The sequence below is a fragment of the Sturnus vulgaris genome, chromosome 13 (genome assembly GCF_052056855.1).
Source record: "Sturnus vulgaris isolate bStuVul1 chromosome 13, bStuVul1.hap1, whole genome shotgun sequence".
Taxonomy (NCBI): Eukaryota; Metazoa; Chordata; class Aves; order Passeriformes; family Sturnidae; genus Sturnus; species Sturnus vulgaris.
The window spans coordinates 20301176-20316983 of record NC_142255.1 but is presented as its reverse complement, the minus strand read 5'-3'; the positions used below and the strand labels follow the sequence as shown (position 1 = coordinate 20316983).

Below are 15808 nucleotides of genomic sequence, written 5' to 3'. Positions count from 1 at the left end.
CAAAATTCCATGGCAGGCAGGGAGGGGAAAGGCAGCTCCAGGGATCGCGGCAGCGATGGAGCATCAGCCACAGCACATCCCCATCAGATTTTTCAGCACCCACAGGAGCCACTGAGCAGCCAGTGGTGCTGAGCTGGCAGCACGGGGAAGGCTCAAAGGCACCTGAAAAATGTGGGGATGAATTCCCTGCTTGCAGCACAAACATCTCATGGGGGGAGGGCGAGGGGAGCTCGGTGGCAGAAGGCAGCGGCCCCTGGCACACAGGGACACAGCTCTGATGGGGTTTTGGGAAATTAAATCCAGTTCCCTGCCTGGGAACCCTTCAGGACACAGCTCCAGAGGCCCCAGCAGTGCCAGGGTATGATGGGGGCTGCTGATGGTCCCCAATCCTCACTGGAGAGGTCTCAGGGCAGGAGGGGTTTGTCAGGGTCACTGTCCCCATCCCTGGGCTGTGCTGGCTGGGGCTGGAGCAGGTCCCAGCTGGATGTGACACATGAGGGCTCAGATTTTTCCTCCCCAAAATCCCAGACAGGGACAGAAGTGCCCTGAGCATCACCAACCCCTCAGCTCCTGTACCTGAGTGAAAATCCCAGACAGGGACAATCCCAGCAGTGCCCTGAGCTCCACCCACCCCTCAGCTCCTCTACCTGAGCTCTGACTTGTGGATCTCCGCGATTTTCCTCTCCAGCTTCTCCGAGTGCTTGGGGAAGAACTGGAACTTGGAGCTGTAACCTTCTGGGTGCTTCCCTGGGTCGTAGTCGCCGATCTCAGCTGGTGGGAGACAGCTCCAGTGGGGCAGAGCAGCAGGAGCAGAGCACAGAGTGCATCCCCAGCCTGGAGCCGCCCCGACCCCGCTCTGATTCCCCTGGGAGGGATTGTCCGTCAGCATTCACTGCCCCCAGTTAATTCTGTGTTTGGCAGCAGAGAGTCACTGTCCCAGATTTATCAATTGCTCAGCTGCAGGAGAGCAGGCGGGGGAACGGGCACGGGGAACGGGCAGGGGCTCTTGGGGATATCATCCCCCCCGTACAGGTGAGCCCAGCACCCATCCCCACCCTCCCCCAGCCCTGCAGGGTGCCAGGGGTGCTGCAGGTGCCCTGGGCTGCTCCCAGGGCAGGGCTGGGAGGGCTCCTGTGCAGGAGAAGGGAATTGGTGCCTCACCCTGCAGGATGTAGGCAGCCAGCAGCGCCGCGTCCGACGTCTTGCACAGGAGCCTGCCGTGGTACAGATCCCTCTTGATCTGCAGGAAAACCAAGTACCTGGGCACAGCAGGAGAGTTCTCTTTGTTAGGGACAGCTTAAATCACCCCAACTGCCAATTTAGCCATGGAATAAACGCAGACACTCGCTCTGACATCTCTGTGCCAGCAGCACATTCACCACACACGGCACTGGCTGGGCTGAGCCTGGCCAGGGCTGGGCTCAGACCCAAACACCCAGCCCCAAACTGGGCTCAGACCCACAAACCCAGCCCCAATCTGGGCTCAGACCCACAAACCCAGCCCCAGTCTGGGCTCAGACCCACAAACCCAGCCCCAATCTGGGCTCAGACCCACAAACCCCAGCCCAGCCTGATGCTCTGAAGGAGTTCTCACCATCCAGAGCCCACCAGCACCTGCTGCATTTTCCCTGCATGTTCAGCTCCCCCATAACGTGATTTCCCCCTTCCCAAACTTTCTGTGTCCCTCCAGGTCCTGCTGTGCACACCCACGTCCCTCTGTGCTCACCATGAGCAGCCCTGGGCAGGGATGATTCCCCCAGCCCTGTCTCTGTGCCCAGTGAAAGGACAAACCATGTTGGAAAAATTGCATATCCCAATAAATTTAAACCTGAGTAACATTTTGGGCTGCGTCATGTGGCATTTGGGAAAACCTTTAGCTGGGGAAACGTAAGCCATGGAGTGAAGGAGCAAAATGGAACGCTCAGAAATAAATTTAAATAAGCAGACTCGCACTCTGCAGTCCTTGGTCATGCCTCATTGCTCAAATCTGAGTTTATGATGAGGCAAACCATTAATTTTCACAGATAAAATACATTAGAGAGAAATCTCGGTATTAAAGTGGGCTCAGTCCAGGGAAAAGTGAAATTTAAGCCCGAGTTCCAGCTGCAGCTGCAGGCACAGCTCAAAGGGCTGCAAGCAGGGGCAGCTCCCCTCAGCCTGGCCCTGGGGGGTGTCAGAAGGCACAGTTAGATAAGGTTTGGGAGGAAATTCTTCTCTGCATTCCAGCCCCTGCCATGGGCAGGGACACACCAGCCCAGGCTGCTCCAGTGCCAGGGGCTCCCCACCCTGGCCGAGAATTTCCACATCCCCCCTCAGCCTGCCCTGGCACTGAGCACTGCAAAACCTTGTCCAAAATCCCTCTCAGGTCTCGGGGAAGGGGCTCTCAGGTGTCCCCACAGAAGGTGCCAGCTCAGAACCCTCCAGAAGCTCCAGCCCAGGCAGGGCTGACCCGGGGCTGTTTGGGATCCACAGCCACAGCTCGTGCTCCAGAGCTGCTGGGATTGCTCTGCACGGGCTCTGTGTGTCCTTCCTGCCGGCAGGAAGAGCAGCATGAAGAACCCCTAAAGATAGAAACTCAGGAGAGGCTGTTCTGTCAGGCTGTGCTGTCAGACTGTGCTGTCAGGGTGTTCTGAGAGGCTGAGCTCTCAGTCAGGCTGTGCTCTCAGGCTGTTCTGTCAGGCTGTTCTCTCAGGCTGTTCTGTCAGGCTGTGCTGTCAGTCAGGCTGTTCTCTCAGGTTGTTCTGTCAGTCAGACTGTTCTCTCAGGCTGTGCTGTCAGGCTGTGCTCTCAGCTGTTCTGTCAGGCTGAGCTCTCAGTCAGGCTGAGCTCTCAGTCAGGCTGTCCATGGCAGCTCCTCACCCCACACTCCTGATGTCACAGGGACAGGGCTCGCTGCCCCCAGGGCACCTCAGGGGACCTGGGACACTCCAACCCTTCCAGCCAGACCGGGCTCAGTGAGGACAGCCCGAGCTGGGACAGGGCACCAGTGCCCGGCTCTGGAGGAGCCCGAGCAGCAGTGACCGTGTGACAGAGCCAGGGCCATGCTGTGCCCTGGAACGTGGGACTGGAACTGACTGCACCCAGAGACCGGCCCAGGGGTGCTCCAGGCAGGAAAGGACCTTAAAGTCCACCCAGTGTCACCCCTGCCATGCCAGGGACACCTCCCATTGTCCCAAATGTCCAGCCTGGCCTTGGGCATTCCCAGGGATCCAGGGGCAGCCAGGGCTGCTCTGGGCACCCTCAGCCTGTGCTCCCCACCAAGCTCCAGGTGGGGACTCCTGAGCTTTTCCCCCACAGCAGGAACAATCCCAAAGCATCCGGGCTGGCTGGGAAATCCCAAAGGCTGCTGCTGTTTCCTGGCTGCAAACCCAAGCCTGTCCTTGTGCTCCTGGCCCAGCCAGACCCCCGTGCTGCCCCTGCTCACCTGGTGATCTCCTCCTTCAGCGCCGCGGGGTCCGTGGGGTAAAACTTGACACGGAAGCACATGGTGAAGGGAGGCTGGGCTGCAGAGAGCAGGGACACCGTGTCACCAAGGGCAGGGCTGTCCCCTCATGTCGCTGTTGCTGTAGGAGCAGTGAAAGGAGACCCAGCGACACGGCTTCCTCTCAGGGGCACAAGAAGCTTCTTTATTGCAGAACTACACATTTTTATAGAACACTGACCCGAGGACAGAGTCAGCCCATTGGTCCAAGGAAGGCAACACCTCTTGCTTTTACCCAAACATCTCGACTCACACACGTGCAATGTCAACAACAGCAGGTGCAGCTTTTGTTTATTAATTCTTTCCTCTCTGATTTCTTTGAAAGGCCTGGGAAAACTCTGCTTTCCCGGGCTCCTGTATCTACACCCTCACCCCTGGAGCACCCTGCTGGAGCCAGGTCCTGCTCGGGGTCTCACCTGCCTTGTTCCCCCAAACTGCCCTGGGTAAAGGGGGGCAGACACTCCTCACTTGGCCATGGCAGGAGCAATGTCCCTGCTAAAGCTGTGGCAGTGTGCCAGTGGCTCTGTCAATGCCACCCAACCAACTCCCAAATGTCACTCCCTCACCCCACCATTGCTGTCCTGGTGCCCATGGAGGCTGGAGGGGATGATCCCACCAGAACAGTTTCTGGGGGAGCCTGGGACAAGGGCTGGGACCCAGAGGGGACAGGCTGGAGAAAATGGGAATACACCTGAGATGGAAGGAGCACGGAGCCTGCCCAGACCACCTGCAACACTCACCCCGCATCTGCTTCACAACCGACTTGGTAAACTCCAGCCAGTGCTGAAAGGAAAAGAAAGTTATGAAAGTCTGACAGCCATGACTTCGCAAGGTGGGGAGGATGAGGATGAGGAGGATTCTGCTCCGCAGCAGCATCATCTGAGCTCTGCACACCCCGGGCAGGGTCCCCAGAGCCGGGAGAGCCGCTCCGGCACACACATCCTGCTGCCACAGCCTGGGGACATCCCAGACCCCTGGGGACATCCCAGACCCCTGGGGACATCTGCCGGGAGCAGATCCCTGTCCCCTGGGCAAAGGAACGGAGCACCCAGAGCCCCCCTGGCTGGGGAAGAGCCCCTCGGCACTGCCGGCACCCATCGTGTCCCACATCTCTGCCCCACGCTCCGCTTTGCAGCTGCAAGGACGAGCCCGAGCCCGAGCCCCGCTGCCCCAGCCCGGGCAGGACCGGCTCCCTCTCACCCTCTGCTTGTCGGGGTCCACGAAGCGGATGCCGAAGTAATCCTTCTCCAGCAGGTTCAGGTGGTGGCACAGGAGGTCAAACAGGTACTGGCCCTTGGCATCTCTCTGCAGGACAAAGAGACTCCGTGACAGCACAGGGGCAGAGCCTGGGGGCGTGTGAGGGCTCTGCAGCTTGGGAAGTGACACCAAGGACAGTGAAAAACCCACACTGCTCCCCGGGTGACATTTCCAGCTCCGGAGCCGTGTCCCATCCCGCCCGAGGGGCAGCTGGGTCAGTTCTGCCCCATAAGGAGGGATGAAAACCCCCAGGCCTCGGGAATGTCCCGACACCTCCTCGGGAGGAAATTTCACACTTGAGCAGGGGAGAACATCGCCCTGATAAAAAGCCCTGATAAAAAGCATTATTCCACCGCAAGATCCGCTTCTTATTATTGCTCATCTGTTCCCACCCAGCTTTGCCAAACAAAGGTCGGTTTGTGTGATCAGCCCCGGCCGGTGGCTGCTGACCCCCTCTGCTCTTACACAGACCGCCACACCCCAAAAACTGCCCCCGTTCGCCTGGGGGCTGCCAAGCCCCTGCTGGGTTGCGATTGTCCCATTTGAGTCATCAAGGCTGAATTTGGGCTCTGGCAGCGCCCGCAGTCCCGAGTGATTCACGGCGCCGTGCGAGCGGTGCCTGGCGCATCTCGGCGGATCAAAGGCTGCTCCTGACACCGCGCTGCTCCGGGAACGCAGCGATTCCTGACACGTACACGGAGCACATCCCTTATCCGATCAAATAAATGCATTATCCGATCAAATAAATGCGTTATCTGATCACACAGCCGCTCAGCAGCACAGACTGCCACGGGGAACCCCACGGGACGGCATCAAGCGGCTCCCGGGGCTCGGTGCCGCATCGGGGAGGTGTTTGTGCTGGAAATAAAGAGAGTTTCACTGGCTGGAAATAAAGAGTTTGACGCCGTGCCCTGGGCTGGCAGTGCCAGGGGGATGCGGGGACCCGGTTGGGGCTGTGCCCGTCCCGGCTGGGGCTGTGCCCATCCCGGCTGGGGCTGTGCCCGTCCCGGCTCTGCAGGGCCCCGGAGCTCTCCTGGAGCCGAAGTAAATCACGGGAACTGAGGGAGGAAAAGTCCTCCTAGACCATGGAGTGCAACCATCCCCAGCTCTGCCAGGACATCACAAATCCGTGCCCCCAAGTGCCACAGCCAGGCTTTCAATCCCTGCAGGGAAAGGTTCTCCAGCCCTGCCCTTGGCAGCCTTTGGAGGGTTTTCCCGATGTCCAACCTGACATGTCATCCCCATGGCCCCTGGCACAGCCTGAGGCCGTTCCCTCTCCTCTCCTCTCCTCTCCTCTCCTCTCCTCTCCTCTCCTCTCCTCTCCTCTCCTCTCCTCTCCTCTCCTCTCCTCTCCTCTCCTCTCCTCTCCTCTCCTCTCCTCTCCTCTCCTCTCCTCTCCTCTCCTCTCCTCTCCTCTCCTCTCCTCTCCTCTCCTCTCCTCTCCTCTCCTCTCCTCTCCTCTCCTCTCCTCTCCTCTCCTCTCCTCTCCTCTCCTCTCCTCTCCTCGTTCCCCGGGAGCAGAGCCCGGCCCCTCTCAGGGTCCCTCCTGCTGCCAGGGGTCTGGGGACAGTGGGGACAGCGACCAGGGACCCCCGAGCCTCCTTTTCTCCAGCCCCTTGCCCAGCTCTTCTCTAGACACAGCGCAGGAACTCCATGTCTTGGAGGGAGCATTGGAGTTATGGAACCATCCCTGGGGTTCTGGAACCATCCCTGGGGTTCTGGAACCAGCCCTGGGGTTCTGGAGCTGCTGCTGAAGCCCAGCAGAGCAGCCCAGCCCCTGCAGAGGATCCATGGAGCTCGTACCCCATAACCACTCCCAGGCAGACCCCAAGGACTGTCAGAGCAGCGGAGCCGCTGCTGCAGCAGGGAGGGGCTGGCCCCACATCCCCAGCTCCATCCTGTCCCTGCTCGGCTCCCAGAGCAAATTCCCCGGGCTGGGCTCCAGGCTCCTCTCCCTTCCCTGTCCCAAAGCAGCACGGAGCCTTGCAGGATGCTTCCCTCTGCCATTTCCACAGAGGAATTGCAGGGAAGGACAAACCAGACACCCCCCAGCGCCTGGAATCTGGTGAAAGTGCGAAACCACGGATGGCATTACAGGGAAAACGCTCCCTCTTTGATCTCTCTAACTTGAATTAAACATATTCTAAATTAATCATTAGCAGAAGGTCTTTCAGGAAATTATCTGAACTGCCTTTACAAATCACGACTTAAAAGAGCTCCCATTGCATAACACCAGCTTAAATATTCCATGTTTGGATCTTTATATGTTCTTATAAAATGAGACTCCTGTCCGGCTGAAGGATTTCGGGGTCAGCCTCCTGGGGTGCCCAGGCTGACGGGGAGACCAGGGGCAGCTGCTGGCACACGCTGGGTGCCTCGTGCCAGGCTGGCACCGAGGGCTGGCTCCCACTGCCAGCACCTGCCGGGTACCTCCAGGGTCTGGGGGTGAAAAGGGAGCCCTGCAGGAGAGCCAGGGAGAGACTCCTCATCATGAACGCCAGCGACAGACACAGGGAACGGCTCCCACTGCCACAGGGCAGGGCTGGATGGGATTTGGGAATTAGGAATTGTTCCCTGGCACAGGGTGCCCAGAGCAGCTGTGGCTGCCCCTGGATCCCTGGCAGTGCCCAAGGCCGGGCTGGGCACTGGGGTTGGATCCTGGGACGGTGGGAGGTGTCCCTGACCCTTCCCTGTCTTTGGGAACGAGACCTGCCAGAGAGTTTTGTGATCCCTTTCTGTGAGGGAAACAGGGCAGGCTCTGCTGGCTGCAGGGGGATCCTGCTGGGATTTTCCAGTGGCAAAAACAGTTCCGTGATGGAGGCGATGGGAATGCCTGTGCTACAGATGTGGGGTCTCAACATCCTCAGCTTCTCCACAGAGCTCAGCAGCTCCATTTGGGACCCCCCTGCCCCTGACCTGCGCCCCAGTGCTGCCAGCCCAGCATCCCAGTCCAATCCCAGTGCAGAGCACCCCTCACTCAGAAACGCTCACAATAACCCGGGCACACCTGGGCAGACTAAAAACACACCCGGGCACACTCAGGGACACCCAGGCATGCTCACACACGCTGTCACACGCTGTCACACGCTGTCACACGCTGATATTGGTGGCACAGCCACTTTCCGAACCATTCACCACAAGCCACGGCGGGGTTGTTTCAGTCCAGCCCCTCAGGCAGGAGTGGCACAGCCCCAAACCCAAAACCTGCAAATGTCTTCACTTCCCACCCCTGCCCAAAACTGCACCTCCCCAGCACCCCCAGAGCAGCAGGGACCAGCACAGCCCCTGCCCCTGCCCCTCCCCACAGTGCCTGACCCCAGCCCCATCCCCATCCCCATCCCCATCCCCATTTCCACTCCTGGGGCTCCAATGCAGAATTTCCCCCCCGGCTCCTCCAGGGATTAAACCCAGGATTTACAGCAGCAATAGAAGCAGCTGAAAGCAGCTCCTTCCTGCAGTGTTTGGGTTGGAAATCTCCTCGTGGGCTGCCCACTCGTCCCTGCTTCCTGAGCTTAGGAGGAGATTATTTTTTTAAAAGAAACCGTCAAAAAAAGTCTATTTTACAAAGTGAAGTTTTAAGCTTAAGTCTCTTTGGCAGCAACATCTGAGCTGGGAGAGATCAAAGACCCTCCAGCTCCACTGCCAACATGAAGAGATCCTCACCAGCAATTTGAGTGCAATATTGTGGTTTAAAAACTTCATTTTCCAAGTTCAGCATCGTGCTGAAGGAGCCCAGGGTTTATCATCCTTCGGACAAAGCTAAAGTTGGCTCTGCAGACAGGGCTGAGCCCTCCTGACTGACAGAGCCTCGGCTCAGCCCTGCCCTGGGGAGGAAATGAGCACAAATTGAGAATATTCCTTTGCAGGCAGGGAATAAACAGCCCCGAAATCCTGGAGCAGAGCTCCAAGGGATGCTGTGCCTGCACCGAGCCCCCTCCCCTGTCCCCAGGGAGGGCAGGGAGGTGTCCCCAAGGGACAGGACAGGGCTCTGGGCTGTGCCTGCCCCTGCTGGGGACCAGAGAGGAGCCCTGAGATCCTGACCTGGGGGTGATGGAGCTGCGGGGGAAGGGACCTCAGAGAGCACCCCCATAATCCCAGGGGCTCCAAACCCTGTCCTTGGGCCCTGCAGGGATCCAGGGACAGCCACAGCTCCAGGGAACAATTCCTGCCCAGCATCCCCCTGAACACAGCCAGGCCCCTTGTCCTATGAAAAGAAGAGAAGCTGCTCTGGGAGTCACGGGTGGAACCAGAAATCCCGGGGGTTGCTCACCTGCCCAGCACAGCCCTGCCCACCCGAGGAGCCTGGCAGGAAGGAAAAGGGGTTTTACATAACCCCAGTGTAATCCTGTTATATTTATAGCATATGCATTTCAGTATTAATTCCCTGTTATCTCTAATCCTTCCTCCTCGCTGACACAGTAATTTCTGTCTTCAGGACTTATCTGGGCAGTTTGATCCAGAAGTTTAGAAAGCTCTTGAAGAGGAAAGTTCCTAATGAAGGGACCCACGGAGCCTTAAACTCCAGATTATCGATTCTGCTCTTAATCCTCCGCAGGTTTTCACACGCTGGCGTGTGCAGAAGGCTCCTCAGGGCTCTCCAGGATGGAATTTCAGCCCCCGGTGTCCTCATTTCGGGAAGTCTGCAGCGGGACAGGGGTTGGGCACATTTTAAACTCGTTAACAACCAGGAGCTCCGAGAGCGCCCAAGGGCTCCGGAAAATTCCCCCCGTGTTTCCCTGGGCTTCCCCAGAAAGGGGCAGGAAAGGGCAGAGCCAAACCCCTCTGAGGGGCTGAGGAAGGTCCTGGCAGGTGAAAGGTCCCTCTGTGGGGCTGAGGAGGGTCCTGGCAGGGTGGAAGGTCCCTCTGTGCTGAGCCCCAGCTCTGCAGGGCTGCAGGTCCCTCACCCCTCCATGCACAGGGCAAGGCAGGACTCCCCCAGCTCCAGATCGTGCCCTGGACAGCTCCTGGCTGGCACCAGAGCCACGGAGGGTGCAGGGAACATTCCCCAGCCCAGCCCAGCCCTTCCCTCCCGGTGACTGATGACACTGATGTCACTGATGTCACCTCCACTCTGCTGCCACGCAGCTTTTACCAATTACATCCAGGATTTATAAGTCTATAATTGAGAGGCACTGCAAATCTCTCTCCATAAGGCCAAATTGGTTTTTGCAATAACTCCAACTCCCTTTTTTTCCATTCACACAGCCTGGAGTGGCTCCACGTGGCTCTTGTTGAATTTGGCTCTCACAGGCAGCTCTGGCGTGTGCTGTTTAGAGGCAATAAACACGAACAACAAACGCCATCAGAGGGATGATCACAGGGAATGCTGGATCTCGGGAGTCAGCCCTCCCTGCTGCAGGCAAGGGAAGTTCTGCTCCTGCAGCCTGGGCTGGATGGAGCTGTGGGAGCCAGGAACGCCTTGCCAGGGGAGCTGGGAAGGGGCTGGAGAATCCCTGAGGGAGCTGGGAAGGGGCTGGAGAATCCCTGGGGGAAATGGGAAGGGGCTGAGCCTGGAGAAAAGGGGGATCAGAGGGAACTTTGGGATCTGCACAACTCCCTGACAGGAGGGGACAGCCGGGGGGATCTGGGAGCAGGGACAGGAGGGGAGGGAACGGCCCCAGGCTGGGCAGGGGAGCTCAGGGTGGATTTTGGGAATAATTCCTCGGTGGAAAGCGCTGTCCAGCCCTGGCACAGCTGCCCAGAGCAGCCGGGAGCCCCCATCCCGGGGGGAATTAAAGGACTGTAAATGTGGCCCTTGGGGACATGGGCCAGTGTCACCCTGATGATCTCAGAGCTCTTTTCCAGCCTGAACGATTCCTCAGGGTTGGTGCCAAGTGCTGCACCTGAGCCTTTGCACTGGTAGCCAGGGCTCTGCTGTCTGTCTGTCTGTCTGTCTGTGCAGGAGCCCCAGGGCCTGTGCTGGGTGCTCTCTGTCCCATGGCCCTGAGTTCCACCCTCCCAGGGGATCCCAGAGCTGCTGCCAGAGGTCAGGACAAGCACGGGGAGCTGTGTGGGCCAGGCTGGGCTCACACCTTCTGCTCCCAGCCCTGGAACCCCCGCATAACCCAAGAGGCTCTGGGGAGCTCCTGGGGACAGGGATTTGTGAGATTCTGTGGCAGAGAGTGCAGGAGTGAGCCCTGCGGGCTGTGCTCAGTGCTGCTGCACACACAGCCCAGGAAACACAAAATAATCCCGGCAGAAATGTCGGTGTGTGCGTGCCCCGGGCACCCAGAGCAGCAGCAGCACCCCTGGCTCTCCTGGCAGAGCTCCTGCAGCAGCACAGGGCTCGGGGGAGGCGGCCAAGAAACCCCAAATGCTCCGTAAAAAATTCACTTTTGGTGAAAGCAGCACAGGGGTGAGGGATGCCCAGTGAGGCACAGCCCAGCCCTGCCTTAGCTGTCCCCAAACTGTCCCCAAAGCAGCCCCAGGGTCCCCGAGGTCACTCTGGACCTGCTGGGTCACACCCTGGGGGTGGGGCTGGAGGGGATGCTGAGCATCCTGCGGGGTGCAATGAGAATTTGATTTCCTTGTGCTCCACAAGTGTCCCCACAGCCTTGTGTCTGTATGACAAACAATCCATGGAGTTATTCCCGTAACAATAAATGGAATAATTCAGAGTGAGCTGCCAGGCTGCAGCCCTGGGCCAGCAGGGCCAGCCCTACCCGAGCAGCTGGAGCCCATGTGAGGGGTGCCCTGCAGCCCTGCCCCAGCAGAACCAGTGCCAAGGACTGCAGCTTCCCCCAGATCAGCCCCAGGAAAGATTCCTGGGTGCAGGGGGGGAGTGTGGGGGGTGCTCAGCTCATGCTTCCCGATTTAAAACCAGAGCTAAAACAACACAACAAAAATAAGGGAAAATCCCGACTGCAAACACAAGGCAGACACTCAAAACCCCAATTCAGTCTCAAAACTAAGAGCAGGTCCAAAAAACAATGAACATTTCCATCTCCCAGAACTGCACCTCAAGAATAAAGAGCATCATGCACCAAGAGAGGAGCTGGAGCCCGGTGAGCCAGGCAAACCAGCTTTTATTTGTGCTACAAGAATGACCATATGTGGAGCCCTTCTGGGAGCCTGCAATCAGGCAGATTAACATGATAATGGACTCTGATCGCCCAGCCACGGCCACAGCTTTGTCCTGGGAGAAGTGGCACTGCTCCCGGAATATTAACAACCAGGCTTTTCCCAGCCATGGCCAGCGCTGGGCTGCACCAGGGTGTCACTCACAGGAGATGTCCGGGGGGAGGCCGGGGGCTGCTTGGAGGTGTAAAATGATCCACTCTAATAGAGGGGCAGAGAGCAGAAAATTCCCGATAAATCTGACAGCAGGTGAGACACAGGCAGCGCTGGGGGATGGAAACCTGCACCACAACATCGTTCTTTTATCAATCCTTTTCTCAATAACCCCAGGCACTGTGTCATTTATCAATAACAGGCGGGCACTGCACAGGGAGCACCTGCACAGGTGAGGGGGCAGAGCCCAGCCCTGGGCAGAGCAGCCTGGATCACAGGAAATGTTTCCAAAAGGGCTCCAGCTGCCCATGGAAAGCCAGAAGCAGGAGTATTTGCTTTGTTGGTTTTTTTTTTCAAACACAAAAACCAGTGACCTTATTTCTGTGCTCTGTCCTGAGCTCTGGCACATCCCTGCCTTGGCTGCACCACAGTCCCTGGCAGGGGACACGGGGGGTGGGCACTGTGGGCACTGTCCCTGCTGCCAGGCTCCAGGACACTCCTGCTCTGGGGGAGGAGGCTGCTCCAAGGCAGAGATCCACCCAGGCCAGAGCTGGGGATGAGAGCAGTGCCTGGTCCCCAGCCCGGGTCACCCAGGGCTTCCCCCTTCCATCCTCACTCCAGGGAAAAGCCACGGGAAAAGCCACGGGAAAAGCCACGGGAAAAGCCACGGGAAAAGCCACGGGAAAAGCCACGGGAAAAGCCACGGGAAAAGCCACGGGAAAAGCCAGCTGAGGGAACGAGAGCCTCTTGGCACCCCCTGCACCCCTCCCTGGGGGTGAACTGGAGGAGCAGCCCCCAAAGCCAGCCTGGATTTCTGCCAGCAAAGCCATCCCCACCTTACACTGGTGAGGAAGAGCCAACCTGCAGGCAGAGCTCGGGGGGCTCTGAGCAGCCCCATCCCCTGGGAGCAGCACCCCAAGAGCCAGCCCTGCCCTCCGGAGCAGGAATGAAACCCCAGGAACCCCAGAAGCTGCTGCAGAGCTGCCCCGATGTTACCTTTGTGTTTACTCTGCACATCAAACCCAGCCGAAGAAAGGATTTCAGCTCCACTCAAGGGTGTTTGACAAAGCAGCAGGGCTGGGGAGGAGCTGCTGCAGGGGCTCCACAGACACCTCAGAGTGGTCCCCGAGGGAGGGGCACCCACCAGAGCCCCCAAAACCTGTCAGACCCATCCCTGGCACAGACTGAAGCCAAGGAGGAGCCAAGGGCAGTGCCACGCTCTGCTGGATAAATCTGCAGTGACAAACCAGAGCCAGAGAGGACAGAGCCACCAGGCCAGGGTCCCATCCTGCCCCTCCCTGCAGGGACCAGCTCAGGCTCCTGTGCCCATTCCTGCAGAGCAGGGCAGGTGATCCCCACAGGTGCCTGCCCATCCATTTATACCCAAATTAAAGGTGCCCTCTCTGCCCCACCAGTCCAGCTGGGCACATCCCAGGGCTCAGAGCCAGCCCCAAACCCGTCCTAGCTGCAGGCAGGGGGGGCACAGGGAAATGCTGCCAGCCGAGGGCACACAGAAGGAAAATCCCTCAGCTCCCCCTGGATTTTCATTTTAAACTGGAATCCAAACCATCCCCACTCTCAAAACCCTCGGGCAATGCCTGGGAGTGCTCCAGGGCACAGCCCCCACCCGGGGCAGTTGGAGAATTTCTGCTCATGGAAAGAATGTGGGAACTGCAGACAGACAGACAGACAGACAGACAGAGCACCACCAGCCCCGCCGAGCTCGGCCAGCTCCTTAAACAGACCCCAGCAAGTTCAAATTCCTTTATCTCTATTAAAAATCAACTCCTGGCAATGCTAAAAATCAGAGACATGGAAGGAAACTGTCTGAATTCCACGTGTGTGTCCCAGACAGCCACCCCAGCCAGGGCACTGCCACGGCTTGAAATGCTGCTTAGAGAGAATTTCATATTTAGAGATAAAAATAATCCACAGAAACACGGCCCAGAGCTCTCCCAGGGGCCCAGAAGCAGCTGAGCCTGTTCACAACCTGAGTTTTGGGACAGATCTGCACTGACAGCAGCAGCTCCTGCCCTGCTGCAGCGCCCCAGGACAGGGCCAGGCACCGAGCCCCAAATGCCAGGGCACCTTGGTGGCATCCTGTGACCCCGGAGTGGGCAGGGGCTGTGCCCGGTGCCCTGCCCAGCTCCAGGGCTGTCCCTTGGCACAGGAGCACTTTGCCCCCCCCAGGCTGCCGTGTGCTCAGAACAAACGTGTTTTACACGAGCCTAGCCCTGGATTAGCCGTGTTAGTCTCTGCTCCCAGCCCAGATGGCCTCGTAAGCTCCCCCAGAGCCGGCTCAGCCCCTGGGCACGGCAGGGACGGGGGGGAGGCTGTGCTGGGCAGGGCTGAGCATCCCCCAGGGACTGCACAGCCACAGCTCCTCCTGCCCTGCAGCCACGTCTGAGACATGGATATTCCCTACAGAGTATTCAGAATACAGAATATATGGCACGAGGTGGAGAATGAGTGGATGAGCACTGGAGAACCAGGATGGGCAGCTGGAGGCAGGACCTTGCAGCAGGTGTGACCTCCCCAGCAGGTGTGACCTCCCCAGGACAAGCCAGGGTTGGGTCACAAGCCTGGAGTGACCCCTCCTCCAGTGTTTTCCATCCTGCCAGTGCCAAAACTGGTCCCAGCTTCTGAGGGAACATTTCCCATCCCTAAATCCCAAGTTTAAAACTCCTGGTGTCACCCGTGTGGCAACACCTGGGCCCACCCAGGGACGTGGAGAGGGGAAGGAAGGAGCAAAGCTGGGTCAGTCTGGGCACAACTGAACAGCCAGGCCTTCAATTACAATGAAATAAAGGAGGTGAAGGTTGTGGGATCGTGCAAACATTTGATGGAAAAGCCCTCCAAGAGTCCAACCCTTCCCCCAGCCCTGGAATTGGATGCTCTGGCTCCTGAGTTTATTTTAAAACAGAGGCCTGCAGAGGCAATAAAAATAATTACAGTAATGAAGTCATTGTGCCTGCACTATCACATCGGATTATCTCAGGGCTGACAGAAGATGAGTCCCTGAGGAAAAGTCTCCCTTTACTCAGAGAGTCAGGAGTGCTGCCAGGACAGGCAGGGCAGCAGCAGGGTCAGCACAGCCCCAGCAGAGCCAGGACACCCCAGCAGTGCCAGGACACCCCAGCAGAGCCAGGACACCCCAGCAGTGCAGGGCTCTCTGCCCCCGTGCAATCCCATCCCTTTCCTCCCTGTGCCCCCCTGAGGGGCAGCTCCTTCTCCAGCACAGGGCTCCTGCAGAAATCTCATTTTTCCAGCCCCCTGCTCCTTTATCCCAGCTGGCACCAAGTCCCAAAAGAGTCTCTGGCTGCAGGGACTGCCCAGCCCAGCTGCCCTGTCCCAAACCAGGAGTGTTCCCTGCCCCATCCACCGTGCCAGGACAGGACAGGACAGGTGAGACAGCACCTGCAGCACGGCTGAGCTCCAGAGAGAGAAATCCTCCTGTTCCAGAGGGGTCCAGAGAGAGAAACCCTCCCGTCCCAGAGGGGAGAAATCCTCCTGTCCCAGAGGGGAGAAATCCTCCTGTCCCAGGTCAGGAGAGCTCTGAGCTGCTCTGGAGGGACAGGAATGGCTGAGCAGTGACTCAGCTGTGGCCAAGCAGCTCCACATCCAGAGGGATGTGAAGGAAACGGGAGCCCTGGCAAGGGAACACACGAGGGATCCTCTCACCTTTGGGCACAGCAGGAGCTTCCCAGCACGGCTCCATCCTGGGTGTCCTCAGCACTGAGACCCCCGAGCCCTCCCCAGGGCATTTTCCCTGAATTAAATCCTCTCCTGGCTGGGATCTGCTCACACCAGCAGCTGATGATGAATTTTCACCCAGTGGAG

General features: G+C 58.5%; 1 protein-coding gene across 8 annotated transcripts in view; it reads right to left on the bottom strand.

Annotated features, from left to right (window-relative positions):
* FRMD5 (FERM domain containing 5) overlaps positions 1–15808 on the bottom strand; it is a 51534-nt gene that overhangs the window by 11151 nt on the left and 24575 nt on the right. For 6 of the 8 annotated variants that reach the window (XR_015806612.1, XR_015806613.1, XR_015806614.1 and 3 more), the window contains exons 1-5: positions 4682–5689; positions 4222–4264; positions 3425–3503; positions 1162–1259; positions 648–771 (exon numbers count right to left, since the gene is read on the bottom strand). Coding sequence is in view for 5 of the 8 variants with exons in the window: in XM_088172770.1 (XP_088028896.1) it covers positions 648–771; positions 1162–1259; positions 3425–3503; positions 4222–4264; positions 4682–5083 (746 nt within the window). In the remaining 3 variants the exon portion in view is untranslated. Of the gene's footprint in view, positions 1–647; positions 772–1161; positions 1260–3424; positions 3504–4221; positions 4265–4681; positions 5697–15808 lie in introns of those variants that run through there. The other 2 variants (XM_014887812.2, XM_088172769.1) reach the window with 2 other exon arrangements.